This window comes from Pelobates fuscus, chromosome 9 (genome assembly GCF_036172605.1).
Source record: "Pelobates fuscus isolate aPelFus1 chromosome 9, aPelFus1.pri, whole genome shotgun sequence".
Classification (NCBI taxonomy): Eukaryota; Metazoa; Chordata; class Amphibia; order Anura; family Pelobatidae; genus Pelobates; species Pelobates fuscus.
This window is the reverse complement of record NC_086325.1, coordinates 129,664,463-129,683,034: the sequence shown is the minus strand read 5'-3', so window position 1 is coordinate 129,683,034 and position 18,572 is coordinate 129,664,463. Positions and strand designations below refer to the sequence as shown.

Below are 18,572 nucleotides of genomic sequence, written 5' to 3'. Positions count from 1 at the left end.
AGATATTGCCTATTCACTTACACAATGTTATTTTATGCATGAATCCAAATTTGTACTTGGATATTACCATATTCTACTCTCTCTTACAGCTTGACTTGGAAACCCGTTTGCTGGTGGCATTACCCCCTTATTGGAGTTCCTTTTTCGGTTGGACGGCTGTACAAGTTCGGGATCGCTAGAAAGAGGAAATAGTTCAGGGAATACCACCTATTATGCTGGAGAGTGGAACCTGATTGGCTGTTGGTTGCCATGGAAGATATATGCTACTGACTGTTTCCTGTGTTGATTTAATTGTTAAAGTTTTCTTTGCTGCTGAGGGAAATAAAGAAAGAGTGCAGAATAAGAGGAGCCTCCGTGTCGTTAATAAAATCATGACTTTACGTCATGTAAATAGTAAAATCTGGTAATTATTAATTAGGACTTTACTTTCAGAGTGCCTATATATGGTGGCTGAAAATTATTATCACTTTTTGCATGTAGAAATAGTGACATTTAGTGGTAATTTTGAGATACCATTAAGAAGTACTCTGTAAAATTGTTACAACTAAAACTGAATACAATTTAGGAATTATTTGGGTGAAACTTTTTAAGCACATGTCCGTTCTAACGACATGCAACATAATGTTACTGTTGTTCCTTCACTTAAAGATATTCTTTATACAAAACCATTCTAATATTGCTTGACAGTCAGAGAGGGTTATACCTTTTGAGGCAATTTAGCAAACTATTAGATTAATAATTTACAGTTTAAAAATTGCATGATTACCCTGTTTTGTAACCATTATATATGAACTAGGACAACTGCTTAATGATACTCTGCCAACTATCTGAGCAGTGATTTACAGGTTTAACCCCTTAACCCCTTAAGGACTGAGCCAAATGTACATGTTGTGATCAAAACAAAACGTAAACAAAAACTGGAATTTACGCTATATGTCTGTTCAGGCGTAATTCGCCTCTTTCACATTCTGTGCACCGACACTTATTATATATCATATTATTCAAGGGAAACAGGGCTTCCATTTAACATCAAATATTTAGGTATGAAACATAATTTAATATGAATAAAATATTTTAAAAAAAATGGGAGAAAAAAATAATTTTTAAAAACATTTTAGTTCTACGTGACATTCTAACTGTGAATGTCATAATACTGTTTACTTTTACTACAATAAAATACACATATTTGTGTTCAAAGGCGATACAAAATGTTCATGTTATAAAATGCCTATATACCATTTGCTGCACACGCATACTTGTTAATGTTACACAAGTTACGACACTAGTTTAATGCTTATTATAAGAGCCTGCTAGAGAAGGCGCTGACACACAATACCGCGTCAACAGAACATGAATCACGGCGCAAGACGGAACACCCCCCCCCGACAGCCCCTAGGTTAGGGCTACCACCCCTCATCAGTAGTCTCTATTGAGCTCAAGCCAACTACACCTCTACCGAGAGGTAGAGCATACTGAAGACTTATTCACAGGACTCAACAACCAGCATTTCAACCTCTACCAAACCCATACTGACCCAAGCAAGGAACCAGAACCACGACCAGCCCGCTGATAACACTCACACTGGGCCAGACCTCCGCAACCGACCCATGACCTAGGTAACAAAAACCACAATCTCATACGTTAGCTACACATATTCTAGACCTTACTCACCACCTAGGATTATCTGCTTGTTATAACTAAAAGAAAAACTTGTGCTAAGCTGTGACACATGCATTGTATAATCTTTGTTGAAATCTGTTCATACCTGCTATTATGCATATGGAAAACCTATTGTGGGCTTGCAGCACGCAAAAATAAAGAATTAAAAAAAACAACACATATTTGTATTCAGCAATGTCTCACGTGTAAAACAGTACCCCCTTTGTACAGGTATTATGGTGTATTGGGAAGTTACAGGGTCAAATATAGCATGTTACATTTTTAAGTATGTTGCCTTTGAGACCATGTGGCAGCCAAGGGAAAAGACTGGACATACCCCATTTGCAATACCTTGGGTTGTCTACTATTGCAAATGGTATGCCATCATGGGGGTAATTTTCATGTGCTACCATACAGTCTCAAAGGCAACGTAGCCAATCTGGCGAATTTCAACGTGAAAAAAATAAAACACAAGCCTTATATTTGACTCTGTAACCTTTGAAAAAACATAAAACCTGTACATGAGGGGTCCTGTTATAGTCGGGAGGCTTCACTGAACACAAATATTAGTGTTTCAAAACAGTAAAATGTATCACAACAATTATATAATCAGTGTAAGTGCCATTTATGTGTGAAAAATGCAAAAAAATCTAATCTTTCACTGACGATATCATCGTTGTAATACAATTTACTGTTTTGAAACACTAATATTTGTGTTCAACGAAGTCTTCTGAGTAAAACAGTACCCCCCATGCACAGGTTTTATGGCGTCTTGGAAAGTTACAGGGTTAAATATAGTGCTAGCAAGTTAAATTCCCTGGACTTTTGGCCTGGGTTGTCAGGCAGGTCCCGCAAATTGTAATTAATAAAATGATATATACGTAGAATTATTACACACATATATATATATATATATATATATATATAGGTTTTTTTTAAAGTATGTTTATTTATATATAGGTGTATAATAGTGATATATAAGGAAAAAATACCGGCACTCCTGGGATTTTCAAAATACAATCTTCTTTATTCAGAGAAACCACATCAACGTTTCAGCTCCTAAGTGGAGCTGAAACGTTGATGTGGTTTCTCTGAATAAAGAAGATTGTATTTTGAAAATCCCAGGAGTGCCGGTATTTATTCCTTATATACTACCTAGCCCCCAGAGCACCGGGTATTCTAATTGTTTTATGGTTGGAGTGCAGGAGCTAAATATGTTTATAGTGATATATACATATATACTTTTATATCTATATATCTATCAATATATATATATATATATATATATATATATATATATATATATATATTCATATTAAAATACAGTTAGAACGAAATTACACATATATTTTAATTATTTTTTTATTTTATTTTTTTCGTATTTACATATTTATTTTATATTATATATAAATAATATATAATTATATATATTTAATCAATATTATTCTACGTGTATTTTGATATTAATATTTATATATATATATATATATATATTAATATTAAATACACATATTTACATATATACATTAAATATATTATATATATGATCTAAGTATATGTTGTTTTATTTTAAACTGTGTTTTAACATTGTTTTTTACTTTTTTCAGGCAGCAGGAGGACTACCTGTCATTCCAGGCACTACCCCTGCTAGCAATGCTGTGTACTATTCCGTCCATGTGATCGTGAGATTCTCGCTAGGACCTGGCGATCACATGGCCCAGGAGGGTCAGAACGGCAGCAGGGGGCCTCCCTGAGATGCCAGGTAAGTCCCCCCACCGCGATCGCCGGCTTGGAATTGTCGGCCGGGTCCCCAAGGACGGCATAGCCCGCCCACCATCCTTAATGAGTTAAAACAGTGCCACTACCCTCTTTTGAAACCATTTAAATATGAACTGTATACTATTCGAATGTCAACTAATACTGAGTATTAGATTCAGATTTTGAATCAGTAGGTTTAGAACCTCTTTAGATCTATTTTCTTTATGTTTTTTTCTTGACATGATTGTTTGTATTTCCTTTTTTGAGCACCATATTCTTTTTTGTATTAGTTATTATTTTTCCTTTCTTATATATATTTTTTTTCATTCAGTGGCTTATCTGCATTGACTCAAAGCAGAATGACATTATTTAACGTGCTATTTTCACATTTCACAATATTTTTATTACAGTTAAATAAAAGTTATATTTTAATCAGTTATTATCAATACCACATTTGCTCTATCCTCTTAATATTTTACCTCTACTCTTTGTGGAAATTGCTACTTAAGCAATAACTGGCTATTATTTTGCAGCTGCTATATGTTACCTTTTTCGATTATAGGATTATCACTGCATTTTAATAGTTGTGCATTGATACATTCTATAACTTGTGTTTGTATTGTGTGAATAAACATGCTTACATTGTAATTAGTGCTAATACTTTCTATTTGATACATTATATGTTTTGTTAGTCACCTTGTTTTCTAGTGTGTTGCAATTGTGAGAAACAGTCTTTGCATTTATTATTTTTAATTTTTATATGCACTTTCACACATTTTTGTCTTGTCAAGTAAATACTCAAAGTTCTTCTTTACTTGAATATATGCACACCTGCACAGAGTGCAAAGAGAAATATAAAATACAATGATACCATAAAGCTGTTAAATCACATTTCATGATACCTGTATAATAGGGTTGCTCAGACTTTACATTGCTCAGCCCCTGAGGATACAAGTTATATGGGCGATGAGCCATATTCTTGAATATAACCTGTTAACAAAAAAGCAAAAAATATTTTAGTTTGTTAAATTGGACAATGAGAGAGAAAAAAAATTGAATGCATATGGACTGTTCAATTATACAAACACCAGAAACTTCTAAATGGGTCATTCATTATTACTTTTATAACTAAATTGTATTTGTTTAAGTGGTGTAGATTTGTCAGTGTTCACATGTGGTGCGAGCAATGAGATGATTTTTGATGGTTATACTACTCTCCCACAAAAGGCTCTTACAAACACAAGATTAGGGGACATTAGAGTCGTGGTAAGAGATACAGTATCTTATCCCCAAAATATTTTAAATCTGCTGCTACATTTATCCTCAAGTGTCAATATATATATATATATAGAGGAATTATAGCAATGAAGAAAGAAAATATTCAAATTTGAAAATAATATAGTTAAGAACTCCAACTTGTTTGAATTTGGAACAACAGTGTGCATCACAAAACAAGACTCAGTCAATGCAAGAGCATGTTGGTTTTGTTTATTCATGATTCAGAGTGCCATTCCTAGCACCAAAAAAAGAGGAATGGAATTAGGAAGAAGTTTTTTTTGGGTGGTGAAAAAAAAGCTGCTTAGTATGCCATGATAGACAGAACTGTCCACTCATTTTGGCTGCATCTCCTGTGTGATCAAGATGTGAAAAGCAAATGGTGGTTGGTGGTTAGGGCCAGCCAGTGAATGTTGATTTTATTTACAGATCAAGTTATAATTGAGCAACAGAGGGAAAGAAGGAAGAGCAGTAATATGATCTATACTTCAAAGCAAGATTCTTCCAGGCACTTTGACTGCAGATGTTGAGGGAGTCAAACCAGCAGTTATATTGTGTGTTTTACCTTTGCTAAGCCTGTGTGGGAGTGGGAGATAGCCTGGATCATTGATCTTAGTGTGAGAAGAATAGGCATGTGCATGGGGCAAATTTTCGGTTCGGCATTCCGAAATTCGGGATTTTTGCACTTCGGGACTTCGGCACTTCGACACTTCGGAAATTCGGTAATTTCGGAACTTCGGGACCTCGGCAATTCGGCACTTCGGACATTCGAAAGTACCCGAATGTCCGAATTGCCCGAAATTCGTCCGAATTCATATTCGGACCGAAACAAATTGCACATGTCTAGAGAATAGGCTTATCTTACTACTGTATCTAACAAGCTAGCTACAGCCAATGGCACTTACACAACTTTGAATGAGAATTAGGAGCTATCATGTATCATTCATCTTTGTGTGAGACTAAGTTTAACGTTACTGCTGTAGCTACTGTCAATGACACAAACAACTTTGAGTGGGAGATAGGAGCATGTGTCATTAACCTAGTGTGAGACTGGTATTTAGGCTAGTGCTGCGCCTAATGCTGGTAAATACTGGTAGTTAACACCAACTTGAAATCACCAATTTGCTTTTTGACAGTTTTCTGGTTTTTAGTTAAGTGTGTGGTTCATGTTCTTTTTCACTTTAGTATGAGAGTGTTGGTTACAGTTAGCACATTTTCTACTGCTATCCATTTAACACCATCTTCCCAAATCATCATCAGACATATTGCCATGGCCTCAGAGTCTCAACACTGCTTCCTTGGCTTCCTCCACCACCACCATAAGGGTGTGTGTGTCCCTTATTTTATCACATATTCACACCCACTTGTCAAGAATGGAGCCAGGAAGGTGGACAAAAAAAATCTCCCACCAGATGGCCACAGCTGGTGGAAGGAATGGAGGGACCAACCCACATCCCCATGGCATTGGCATTGCAAAACATGCCTGATATTGTCTAGCCATTATATTAGGCACTTAGGTAATATTGTCATTTTTGTATTGCAGCACACTGCAGTGCTCTTTTAGCTGCTTGATCTTTTTTTTTTTTTGATGACTAATCTTTCCACTGTGTTTTTTTTTTTTGATGACCAATCTTTCCACAAGTCTAAATATGTGCTGTTTTTTATGACACAAGCATTATTTATTACTCTATGGGGGAATATAGGTATAGGTGGAACTGTTGATGTGAGGACGTATTGCCAGGTGGCATATGAACACAATATGATGGTGAGGGCATTTATGTTGCATAATAAATGAAGGTAAGATGTTGGCAGTAGATAAAAAAAATGGCTGGATGACATTATTTCTTTGAGGTTGTGGAGATATTTATATATAACAAAATAACCTGTTTTTTTGTATTTAGAAATTGCTAAGTATACATTTCCATATATTTAAGTATGAATAGTACTTCCCCTAGTAGCCTTATGGATACATTTAATTTGTGTATATGCTCTGAATGTTTTTATAAAACAAAGAAAAAACATTCACACTATATTGTCTATAGTCACTATATAATTCTAAAAATCTTTGATTTGTGCCATTAAAGGGTCACTATATGCACCCAGAGGATGCATATTTCCAGCTCCCTTAACCATGAAACGATAATTATTACAGTTTTTAAAAACCTTTCAGGGTTAATTTCATCTCTAGTGGCTGTCTACCAGACTGTCACTAGAGGGACTACAAGGCTGTTAGGAGACTTTTGATTGCCTAACTGACGCTGTACATTCTCACAATATACATGGGAACATCCAGTGTCACCCAAAACCCCAGAGGAAAGGATTATATAATGATTTCCTATAGGGAAATCCTAATGCAAGCATGGCCATTGCCATGCGCATTATGTTTCCCCTGCCAGCTGATGGACCAGAGCCAGTTCCGTGGGACATCGGCGCTGAAGCCAGGTAAGTGAAAGAAAGGAATTTTTAACCTTTTTTTTTAACCCAGAGGGGGAGTGTGCGATGGAGGGGGAAGCTCTAGTGCCAGGAAAACAAGTTTAAGTCAGTATATAGTTTACTTTTTTCGAGGTTTAATATACAACAGTTTGTAATATAGAATCTGCTTTACCCGGATGTTGTCTCCTACTTCTCCCCTCAGTACTGGTCCTAGTATTCCTCTTTCTGGCAACCCTGATTGTTTGGGATGAAGAAACTCAGAGTCTGTAAATTCTTTATATACTGCCTTAGTGTAGAATGAGCTAAAGAAAAGAGAGAAAGAAAAATGTGAAAAAAATAAAAATAATTGGAGAACTTTAAAATTTGTAACAATCAATAAACCAGCACAACAAACGTATCACTGTAAGAATGTATAGTGTTTATGTATAAGCAGAATACTTTTGGTGCTTTATGTATGCTAGATATTCAGTAGGTAGCATAACTGCATTAATACTCCTCTACTTGTTCTTACCAGGCAGGGCTGGATTTACATGTGGAGTGCCGTTTGACAAAGAATTCTAAGATACCCATAACAACAAAAAAAGGGAAAGTGAAACATATATTCATGCCTGATAACTGCATATGTAAATATGTGTATATTTCTGCTTGTAACATATTATGCACTTTTTTCCGTAATGAATCTCATCCAAATTCAGCAATTTGGAAGCCTCCAAATATTCAGATTATTTATAAAAGGAAACGAATCAAAGAAAACAAGCTTGGAGTGAATTGAAGCAAATTATCTTGGATCATCATATTTTCATAAGGATAGCAAATTAGTTGCTGTGCCTGCCTAACGTCTACCAGTGCCATTTACACCAACTTTGAGGTGGAATAGCCTAGGCCATTGACCCTAGTGTGAGACTGCATAGGTTACTGTTGTGCCAAGCACCTGCCAGTTGCACATTGCAGCTTACTAAACTTAGATAAACATTACAAACTGCAGTTTGGACTGATTAGGTGACTGTACAAATTCCAACCAAAATATTAAAAAATCATGAACCAAACAAAAAACACAATAAACAAGCATGGTTGTTTTGAGATTCTGATTTTTTTCAAGTATTGGTAAGTAAAAAGGAATACTAGCTTCTGCTCATGTACCTTACACAACTTTGAGTAGGAGATAGATAGCCTGGGTCATTAGACTGGTTTGGTTACGGCTCTGCCAATCCACTGCTAGTGGCTCAATGCCACAATCTTTGATTTGGAGATAATTAAAAGTTACTTCTGTACATGGTCACTTATACCAAGTTCCTTTCACTGATTTCAGGATTAAAATATATTTTTGGTAGATGTGATGGTGATGTGGGTTTGTCCAGCGTATACAGTGCACTATGCACACAGTGTAGTGTTTCTTATAGTCAAAGCCAACAACAAAGTTAAAGTATTAGAATATTCACCAAGATGCAACAAATTTTTCAACATAATCAACTATTCGGGCTTGATAAAGTTTTGTAATTATACCAAATACACATTCATATTCACATGCATATTCCAATATATAAAAAAAAAAAAAAAACACCATCAGCAATGTCTAATACTAATACCACAATGAAATTAAGGGAAAGGGTTGATACCCTGTCTGAGTTTTAAAAACTTTTCATAAAGGAGAGCACCATCAGAGCCACTCTTTGCTAAAGAGGGAAGCAACATATGTTTCCCAATGTCTGGGCACAGTGGTGAATTTAGTGATGAATCTGGTGATTAAAGTTTTCCATACCACTTCAATCATTGCACTTTTACTTCTAGCCCATGTGCTGCTTGACTACGAGTATCTCTGATTTATATTGTCTAATTCAATGGAGATAGTTATTACATCAGCTGCACTAGTGGGATGAGTAGCTCCCCCACAGTCATTGATATCAGCACCAGCACCTCCACCTTCAATACCACCACCATCAAATTGTGGCAAAACTAAGTTTTAGATGTCTTTGAGTCCCTCAATTAAGGGAGATTTGCAAAGGAAAAAAAGATGCAGCAAGGAAGTGAGTAGAGATAGAATAATGGGTTATGTATGAAACATTATTTGCAAAAAAACATCCTAAGGCCTAAGCAAAAGAGAAAACTACAAGGGCAGGCAGCAAGTAAACTGTAACTGTATCTGATTTGGAAACAACCAGCGTTACCAACACATGAAGACAGAGCAGGGAGAAGGTGAGCATAGTGTCAGTAGTTGACAGAGACTAAAAACCTAAAACATATTCCAAAATGTGGCCGTGGTGTTGATTGTAATGTTTTCAAATGCCTTTCATTTCAGTGCGTTGGTTTTGCCTTGTCTGGTACAGTCTTGTGTTGGGGGACTAGGCCACAGCAACTGTGGAAACAAGCTGATAGGACACTGTTTTTCCACACTGACAGAAGGTCACTAAAACTAAAGACTGGATGTGTGGGAAAATGTAGTTCTTCTCAGGAAGGGTTGAGTGAGTCATCAACTGCCTCCTCACCTTTTCCTTTTGTTTTTGAAAAATCCCCTTTCCTAAATTTAAATGACTGCTGCTGCTTACAATATTTTAAAATGCTTCTCAATGTATTGGGTTCACTCTTCCTGGCTGAATCTTGCAGTGTTACTATGCCTGCTACCCAGTGGTGTATCCTGGTTTTGTGCTGCCCTAGGCAGGACAAAACTCAGGTGCCCCCTCTCCCTCCGCGCCACCCCCACCCAACCTTTCCCCCCGCTCCGCATTCTAAATACACACACACACATTCACTGACAGATACGCACACACTCGCTAACAGAAACACACACACACACACTAACAGACACACTCACACTCAGTAACAGACAAACACTCACTAACAGTCACACACTAACAGACACACACTCACTCACTAGCAGACACAAACTAGCAGACACACACACTCACTAATATACACACACACTCACAGGCAAGCACACACTAACAGACACACACAGTCAGACACACACACACACTAACAGACACACACACACTAACAGACACACACACTAACAGACACAGACACACACACTAACAGACACAGACAGAAACACTAACAGACACACACACTGACACACACACTAACAGACACAAGCACTAACAGACACACTAACAGACACACACACACTAACAGACACACACACACACACACTAACAGACACAAACACTGACACACACACTAACAGACACACACACTGACACACACACACACACACACACTAACAGACACAGACACACACTCACCCACCCACATTAACACATTTTTTTACATTTATTTTTCACACATTTTTTTTAAATTTATTTTTCACACATTTTTTTTAAATTTATTTTTCACACATTTTTTTTAAATTTATTTTTCACACATTTTTTTAAATTTATTTTTCACACATTTTTTTAAATTTATTTTTCACACATTTTTTTAAATTTATTTTTCACACATTTTTTTTAAATTTATTTTTCACACATTTTTTTTAAATTTATTTTTCACACATTTTTTTTAAATTTATTTTTCACACATTTTTTTTAAATTTATTTTTCACACATTTTTTTTAAATTTATTTTTCACACATTTTTTTTAAATTTATTTTTCACACATTTTTTTTTAATTTAACACCCCCCCCCCCCCCAGCCTCCTTACCTTTGGGAATGCTGGGGGGGGGGGGGTGTCTCTTCCTCCCTGGTGGTCCAGTGGCTGCTGGGTGATCGGGCGGCACTGCCTGGCGGGCGGCACTGCCTGGCGGGCGGCGAGGGAGCACTTCCCCTGAGCTGTCTGTTCAGCTCCCTCGCGCGCCTCAGAGTGAGGCTGGGAGCCGGAATATGACGTCATATCCCGGCTCCGCCTCCCAGCCTCACTCTGCGGCTGGCGAGGGAGCTGAACAGACAGCTCAGGGGAAGTGCTCCCTCGCCGGCCGGCCGCCCGCCCGCCCGCCAACAAGGCAGTGCCGCCCGATCGCCCAGCAGCCCGCCGGCATGTCTGTTAGCCGCAAGGCTTACAAGACATTTGCCTTGGGCATTTGGGGGCGGCTTTTTTTGCTGCCCCCTGGAAAATGCCGCCCAAGGCAAATGCCTTGTTTGCCTCGCGGCTAATACGCCCCTGCTGCTACCTTTAAAGACTTTGCAGGTGGGCAGAAGCGGATTGGGGACTGCTTTTTCCCCACCCGGTCACTCGCACTACAGACTTTATGTGTAGGAATGCTTTGTTCTTTTGAGTGGAAAGAAAGAGTGGGTCATCATATCTGCTTTTTGCTGTTTAAAATGACTCATTGTGCTTTTAATTTTTCACTAAACAAGATTGGAAAAGGAAAAGAAAGCACTTTTTATAATAGGTGTGGGCAGACTTTGTGTAATAGATGGTACTGCAAATGGCAAAAAATACAACAGTGATATACTTGAGCCAAAACTGAAGCTTTCGTCACTTGATCTTTTCCAGGATAAGAAAGGATAATATTTTTCACCAGGATTCAGATCTTTGTCATGTTGTTGCAAAGTGCAAAAACTATTTTCCCGGACATTGTCATGGCAGCACTACTCCTGGATTAGCTCTGCCCACCACTCCCATTGGACATGAAAATAAGACATGTTCGATAAATACCTCCCCTCTAGGCCCCAGACCTTAGTTTTTCTTCCTGTCCACACTCCCTAAGGCAGATTTTTCAATTCACTTTATTATGCATACATTTTTCCATTATGGCTTACTAGGGTATTTTAACCCTTATCCTGGAGGGAGTTCAGCCTCAATTCTAGACTTTTTTGACCTAGGCGACTTCTCTTCTCAGTGACAATACCTCCTGCTGCACTGAAGGTCCTTTCTGACAGGACACTTGAAGGGGGGCAGGCCAAAAGTTCTATCGCAAATTGGGATAGCTCAGGCCACAGGTCAAGCCTGCACACCCAGTAGTCAAGGGGTTCATCGCTCCTCAGAGTGTCGATATCTGCAGTTAAGGCGAGGTAGTCTGCTACCTGTCGGTCGAGTCGTTCTCTGAGGGTGGACCCAAAGGGCTGTGGCGATGCGTAGGACTTAAAAAGCTCTGCATGTCCTCCATCAACAACACGTCTGTAAAGTGTCCTGTCCTTGCCGGTGTGGTCGTGGTAGGAGGAGGATTACTTTCACCTCTTCCCCTGTTAGATTCCCGTTGTGCTGTGACACCCTTATACGCTGTGTAAAGTATACTTTTTAATTGATTTTGGAACTGCTGCATCCTTTCCGACTTGCCGTAATTCGGTAACATTTCAGGCACTTTTTGCTTATACCGGGGGTCTAGTAGCGTGGACACCCAGTACAGGTCGTTCTCCTTGAGCCTTTTTATACGAGGGTCCCTCAACAGGCATGACAGCATGAAAGACCACATTTGCACAAGGTTGGATGCCGAGCTACTCATATCCTGTTCCTCGTCCTCAGTGATCTCACTAAAGGTATGTTCTTCCCCCCAGCCACGTACAACACCACGGGTACCAGATAGGTGACAACGAGCACCCTGGGATGCCTGTTGTGGTTGGTCTTCCTCCTCCTCCTCCTTAAAGCCACATTCCTCCTCTGATTCCTCTTCCTCACAATCCTCTTACAGCATTGCCGCAGGTCCAGCAAGCGATGCTGATAAGGCTGTTTCTGGTGGTGATGGTGACCACAACTCTTCCTCTTCACGCTCATCTACGGCCTGATCCAGAACTCTTCGCAGGGCACGCTCCAGGAAGAAAACAAATGGTATGATGTCGCTGATGGTGCCTTCGGTGCGACTGACTAGGTTTGTCACCTCCTCAAAAGGACGCATGAGCCTACAGGCATTGTGCATGAGCGTCCAGTAACGTGGCAAAAAAATTCCCAGCTCCGCAGAGGCTGTCCTAGCACCCCAGTCATACAAATAGTCGTTAACGGCTTTTTCTTGTTGGAGCAGGCGGTCGAACATTAAGAGTGTTGAATTCCAACGTGTCGGGCTGTCGCAAATCAAGCGCCTCACTGGCATTTTTTTTCGCCACTGGATATCGGAAAAGTGCGCCATGGCCATGTAGGAACGCCTGAAATGGCCACACACCTTCCTGGCCTGCTTAAGGACATCCTGTAAGCCTGGGTACTTATGCACAAAGCATTGTATGATCAGAATACACATATGTGCCATGCACGGCACATGTGTCAACTTGCCCAAATGCAATGCCGCCAACAAATTTCTTCCGTTGTCACAAACCACTTTGCCGATCTCCAGTTGGTGCGGAGTCAGCCACTGATCCACCTGTGCGTTCAGGGCGGACAGGAGTGCTGGTCCAGTGTGACTCTCGGCTTTCAGGCAAGTCAACCCCAAGACGGCGTGACACTGCCGTATCCGGGATGTGGAACAGTACCTGGGGAGCTGGGGGGGTGCCGTTGATGTGGAGCAAGACACAGCAGCAGAAGAGGACTCAGCCGAGGAGGTTATGGAAGAGGATGGAGTAGGAGAAGTAGAGGAGGTGGCAGCAGGCCTGCCTGCAAGTCGTGGCGGTGTCACCAACTCCTCTGCAGAGCCACGCATTCAATGCTTGGCAGCCATCAGCAGGTTTAACCAATGCGCAGTGTAGGTGATATACCTGCCCTGACCATGCTTTGCAGACCAGGTATCAGTGGTCAGATGTACCCTTGCCCCAACACTGTGTGCCAGACATGCCATTACTTCCTTTTGCACAATCGAGTACAGGTTGGGGATTGCCTTTTGTGCAAAGAAATTTCGTCTGGGTACCTTCCACTGTGGTGTCCCAATAGCTACAATTTTTTTGAACACATCAGACTCCACCAGCTTGTATGGTAAAAGCTGGCGGGCTAAGAGTTCAGTCAAGCCAGCTGTCAGACGCCAGGCAAGGGGGTGACTTTGTGACATTGGCTTCTTACGCTCAAACATGTCCTTGACAGACACCTGACTGTGGGCAGATGAGCAGGAACTGCTCAAGGCGAGAGACGGAGGGGCGGATGGTTGAGAGGGGGCAAGGAGGACAGCAGTGGTTGACGTGGCTGAAGATGCTGGACCAGGAGGAGGATGGCAGCTTTGAGTTTGTGTGCTGCTTGTACTCATGTGTTGATCCCATAGGCGTTTGTGATTTGCGATCATGTGCCTTCGCAAAGCAGTTGTACCTAGGTGGGTGTTGGACTTCCCACGACTCAGTTTCTTTTGGCACAGGTTGCAAATGGCATCGCTGTTGTCAGAGGCAGACACGCAAAAAAAATGCCACACTGCTGAGCTCTGCAATGACGCCATTCTGGTGGTGGCAACAGCTTGCATTGATAGGCGTGCTGTCTGGCTGATCCCGGGTGCCGATGCATGCTGTCTGACTGTGCCAGTAGCTCCTTGCGACGACCTCCCCCTGCTTCCAACTCGTCTCCTCCTCCTCTCTGTCTCCCCATCTGAACTTTCCCCCTGTTCTTCTTCTCTTCTAGCGGGCACCCACGTGACATCCACGGATGCATCGTCATCATCAACCGCTTCACTTGTATCTGACAACTCAGCAAAGGAAGCAGCAGTGGGTACAACATTATCATCATCACACCGTACGTGTGTAATGCTGCCTGACAGACATATCCCTGTTATCTACATCCTCTGGCAATAATGGTTGCGCATCACTCATTTCTTCCAACTGATGTGTAAACAACTCCTCTGACATACCAAGTGAAGCGGCTGTGGTGCTAGTGTTGGTGGTGGCGGCAGGCGGGCGAGTGGTAACTTGAGAGGTGCCCGAAGCTAAGCTGGAGGACGATGGTGCGTCAAGGTTCCGAGCGGAAGCTGTAGAAGATGGGGTGTCCTGTGTTAGCCAGTCAACTATGTCCTCAGAACTTTTCAAGTTCAGGATACGTGGCCTCTGAACACTGGGCATTATCCTAGGGCCAAAGGGAATCACAGCACCACGACCATGACGGCCCCTGTGGGGTGGCCTGCCTCTGCCTGTCATTTTTTTTTCGATTAGTGGTACTATGCGTGCAAGCTACTGTGACAACAGATATGAGTGGCACTGTGCAGTGGCAGAAGTTGGCAGAGTAGACGCTGTAGGCCTGACACACACGCTTGCAGACAACTAACTGCTATTCAATCTATTACAGTCAAATTTTTTTTTTTTTTAAATGTACACTACTGTTACACCAGATATGAGTTGCACTGGTGTGACACTGTGCTCTGGCAGGCCCTGAAACGCACACGCGTGAAGGAAACTGACTGCTATTATATTACAGTCAAAAAAGTTTTGTTTTTTTAAATGCAAGCTATTGTGACACCAGTGAGTGAGTGGTGGCACTGGGCAAGTGGGCACAGTATATGCTGTGAGCCTGACACACAGGGTGGCAGGCAGGCAACTGCAATTACATTACACAGAAAAAAAAGCAGACTGATGTTCTAGCCCTAAAAAGGGCTTTTTGGGGTGCTGTCCTTACAGCAGAGATCAGATGAGTCCTTCAGGACTGTAGTGGACACTGAATACACTAGCCTAGCTATCAATTTCCCTATCAAATCAGCAGCGGCTACACTGTCCCTCCTCTCACTAAGAATGCAGCTTTACAATGAATGTAAAATGGATCCTGTCCAGGAGGTGGGAGGGTCTGGGAGGGAGGGTCTGCTGCTGATTGACTGGAATGTGTCTGCTGACTGTGAGGTACAGGGTCAAAGTTTACTCAATGATGACGAATAGGGGGCGGACCGAACAGCGCATATGTTCGCCATCCATGGCGAACGCGAACAAGTGATGTTCGCCAGGAACTATTCGCCAGCGAACCGTTCGGGACATCACTATTCCCTGTCCTTTCCACACTCTTCTAATTTATCTGGCTCATCATACTCATAGTTGAGTAGCTCCTGGACCAGATGTATAAATGATATGTCTGCAGTGGTAGTGGAAAGTGAATTCTCATCACTGCAACCGCAAAGACCAGATATCGGGGATACGTCTTTGGTACTCTGTTCTAAGTCTTCATTAAGAGTGGCTCTGATAAACCTCACAAAGCAGAATCTCATACTCTCCCTTACATGCTTCTTGGGGGACACCAAAAACATATATTTGAATATGCTTGAACTAGCTTCAGTATGAGTAGACATGGCAGCATAAGTTGTCCAAACATTAAAATGATTTAATGATATTATAGACCTCACTGCCAATCCCACTACCCTAAAGTGAAAATTACTCCTACTAAAAGTGCTGGTGCCAGTGATGATAAATGCAGTGGTGGAGGCTGTATCAACAGTTCTCATGACTAAGGAAGAGATTTTAAGACTCTAAGAGGCCATGGCACAACTGCTGATGGTGTGTTGGAGAACACAACTCTTCCTCCCTCAATTCCCCTTTGGGATTGGCAAGTGACATTAATAGTGGTGGGTTTGTTTTTCTTATTACAACACATTTTTATATTAATTAATTCATTATTATGTGTAAAGTAGCACAACTTCATTCAGCAAAAATTGATGATTGTGCTGTAAAATGCTTGGTGGATTTACTACTGTGACTTTAGGTAGTACCATGTTAACCTAATTTGCCTATGCCTATTGCAATGCCAAAATATTTGTACCTCTTATAATCATACAGTGCAATGTAATAAACCCAGGTAGGTCAAATTATTTTTAAGTTGAATGTTGCACAACAAAGAGGAGAAAAAGAGAAAAAAAAAGATCTGTTACATAGTTGTCTAGGTTGAAGAAAGACTAAAATCTATCATTCTTTTATGCTGTTTATCCAAAAGAAGGCAAAAGACTCAATTGTAGTCCTTTCCCATTGTGCCACAAAAAGGAAAAAAAAATAACTGACTTCTTGATTCCATAGTGGCAATCAGTTTCAACAACCTGTTCACATACATATAACCTTTAACATTTTATTTATGCAAAAAAGCATCCAAATCTTTTAAAAAAATATTTATAGACTCTTATAAGAAGATTATACAGCAGCCAACAAGATTAGGAGCTAAATAAGATTGCTGAGTATTGATTAGGAAAAAAGTATGTCCCCAATGTGTATTAATTGATGGAAAACAGATCAAAAGTAAAATTATATAAATGAAAAAAATGTAAAAGGGGACTGTTCCTACACGTGTCCAATCTTATATATACCATATAGGCACAAGAAAAACACTACACAAAATGTGACATACAAATTGCACATAATATAAAGTGAAAATATCAAACCTATGGGGATATTTTACAGGGTAGGTAAGAAAATAAAGTCAAATTTTTCATCAAATAGAATAAAAAATAAACTCACTAGTTTAGTCCACCTTAAGTCCACCTTAAGTTCACAGCAACAAGTGTGTTGGTATAATCCCGATCTATGGTCATAGCACACTTAACAACAAAGGTTGGTATATAAAAAAAGAATATACATCACCACATATATAAGAATATATATCACCACATACACACACCCTACCTACATTCACACATTTCCCCCATATACAGATTGCCCCACACACACATACATTGTCCCCCCACACACATACACTGCCCCACACACAAACACCCTGCCCCCCATACACACATTGTCCCACACATACATACACTAACCCCCACACACATACACTGACCGCCATACACACACACTGCCCCCCATACACACACTGCCCCATACACACATTGTCCCCCACACATACACTGCCCGCCCATTCACACATTGCCCCAAACACACACACATACACTACCCCCACACCCACTGCCCCACATACACACACCCTGCCCCCATACACACATTGTCCCACACACATACACTGCCCCCACACACATACATTGTCCCACACACATACACTGCCCGCCCATTCACACATTGCCCCAAACACACACACATACACTGCCCCCCACACAAATACACTACCCCCACACCCACACCCACTGCCCCACATACACACATTCCCCCCACATACTGCAACTCTCACACACACTGCCCCCTCATGTACTCCTGACATACACTGCCATTTTTATAGGGGGCTGCCTTTTTTTTGCATTGTGTTTATGGGAAAGCCATGTTTCATGACTGTGTGTATGATTGTCTTCAGGGGTTGACTGTGGCAGGGAGAGTAAAGGGGTAACTGGCATGGTAAGTAAAGGGGTAACCTTTATAGGGTGAGTGTGAATAAGACACGGTTGGGTGTGTAAGGGTAAATGTGTGACAGAGTTGGGGGGTGAGTGTGACATGGTTGGAGGAGGAAGTATAACAGGTCAAGGGGAGGTGAGTGTGACATGATTAGGGGTGAGTATTGCAGAGTAAGGAGGTAAGTGGGACGGGATTAGAGGCATTATTGTGATAGTATGAGTGTAGAATGGTTGGTGGGGTGAGTGTAACAGGGTTGGGGTGAACGTGGTATGATTTGAGGAAAGAGTATGGAAGGGAGAGGGGAGGTAAGTGTGACAGGATTAGTGTGGTTAATATGACAGAGTGAGTGAAATAATTTATGTATTATTGAGACATTCTATCCTTGGTGGAGATTATACCACCTACAATGTTTAAAGTGAGCGGTTTTCTGCTCTCCCA

At 40.7% G+C, this 18,572-nt stretch overlaps 1 protein-coding gene across 1 annotated transcript in view; it reads right to left on the bottom strand.

Annotated features, from left to right (window-relative positions):
• Positions 1 to 18,572, bottom strand: part of F8 (coagulation factor VIII) — a 595,138-nt gene that overhangs the window by 330,061 nt on the left and 246,505 nt on the right. Inside the window, exons 9-10 of the mRNA XM_063432427.1 lie at positions 7,298 to 7,427; positions 4,320 to 4,407 (exon numbers count right to left, since the gene is read on the bottom strand). Coding sequence (XP_063288497.1) covers positions 4,320 to 4,407; positions 7,298 to 7,427 — 218 coding nt within the window. The remainder of the gene's footprint in view (positions 1 to 4,319; positions 4,408 to 7,297; positions 7,428 to 18,572) is intronic.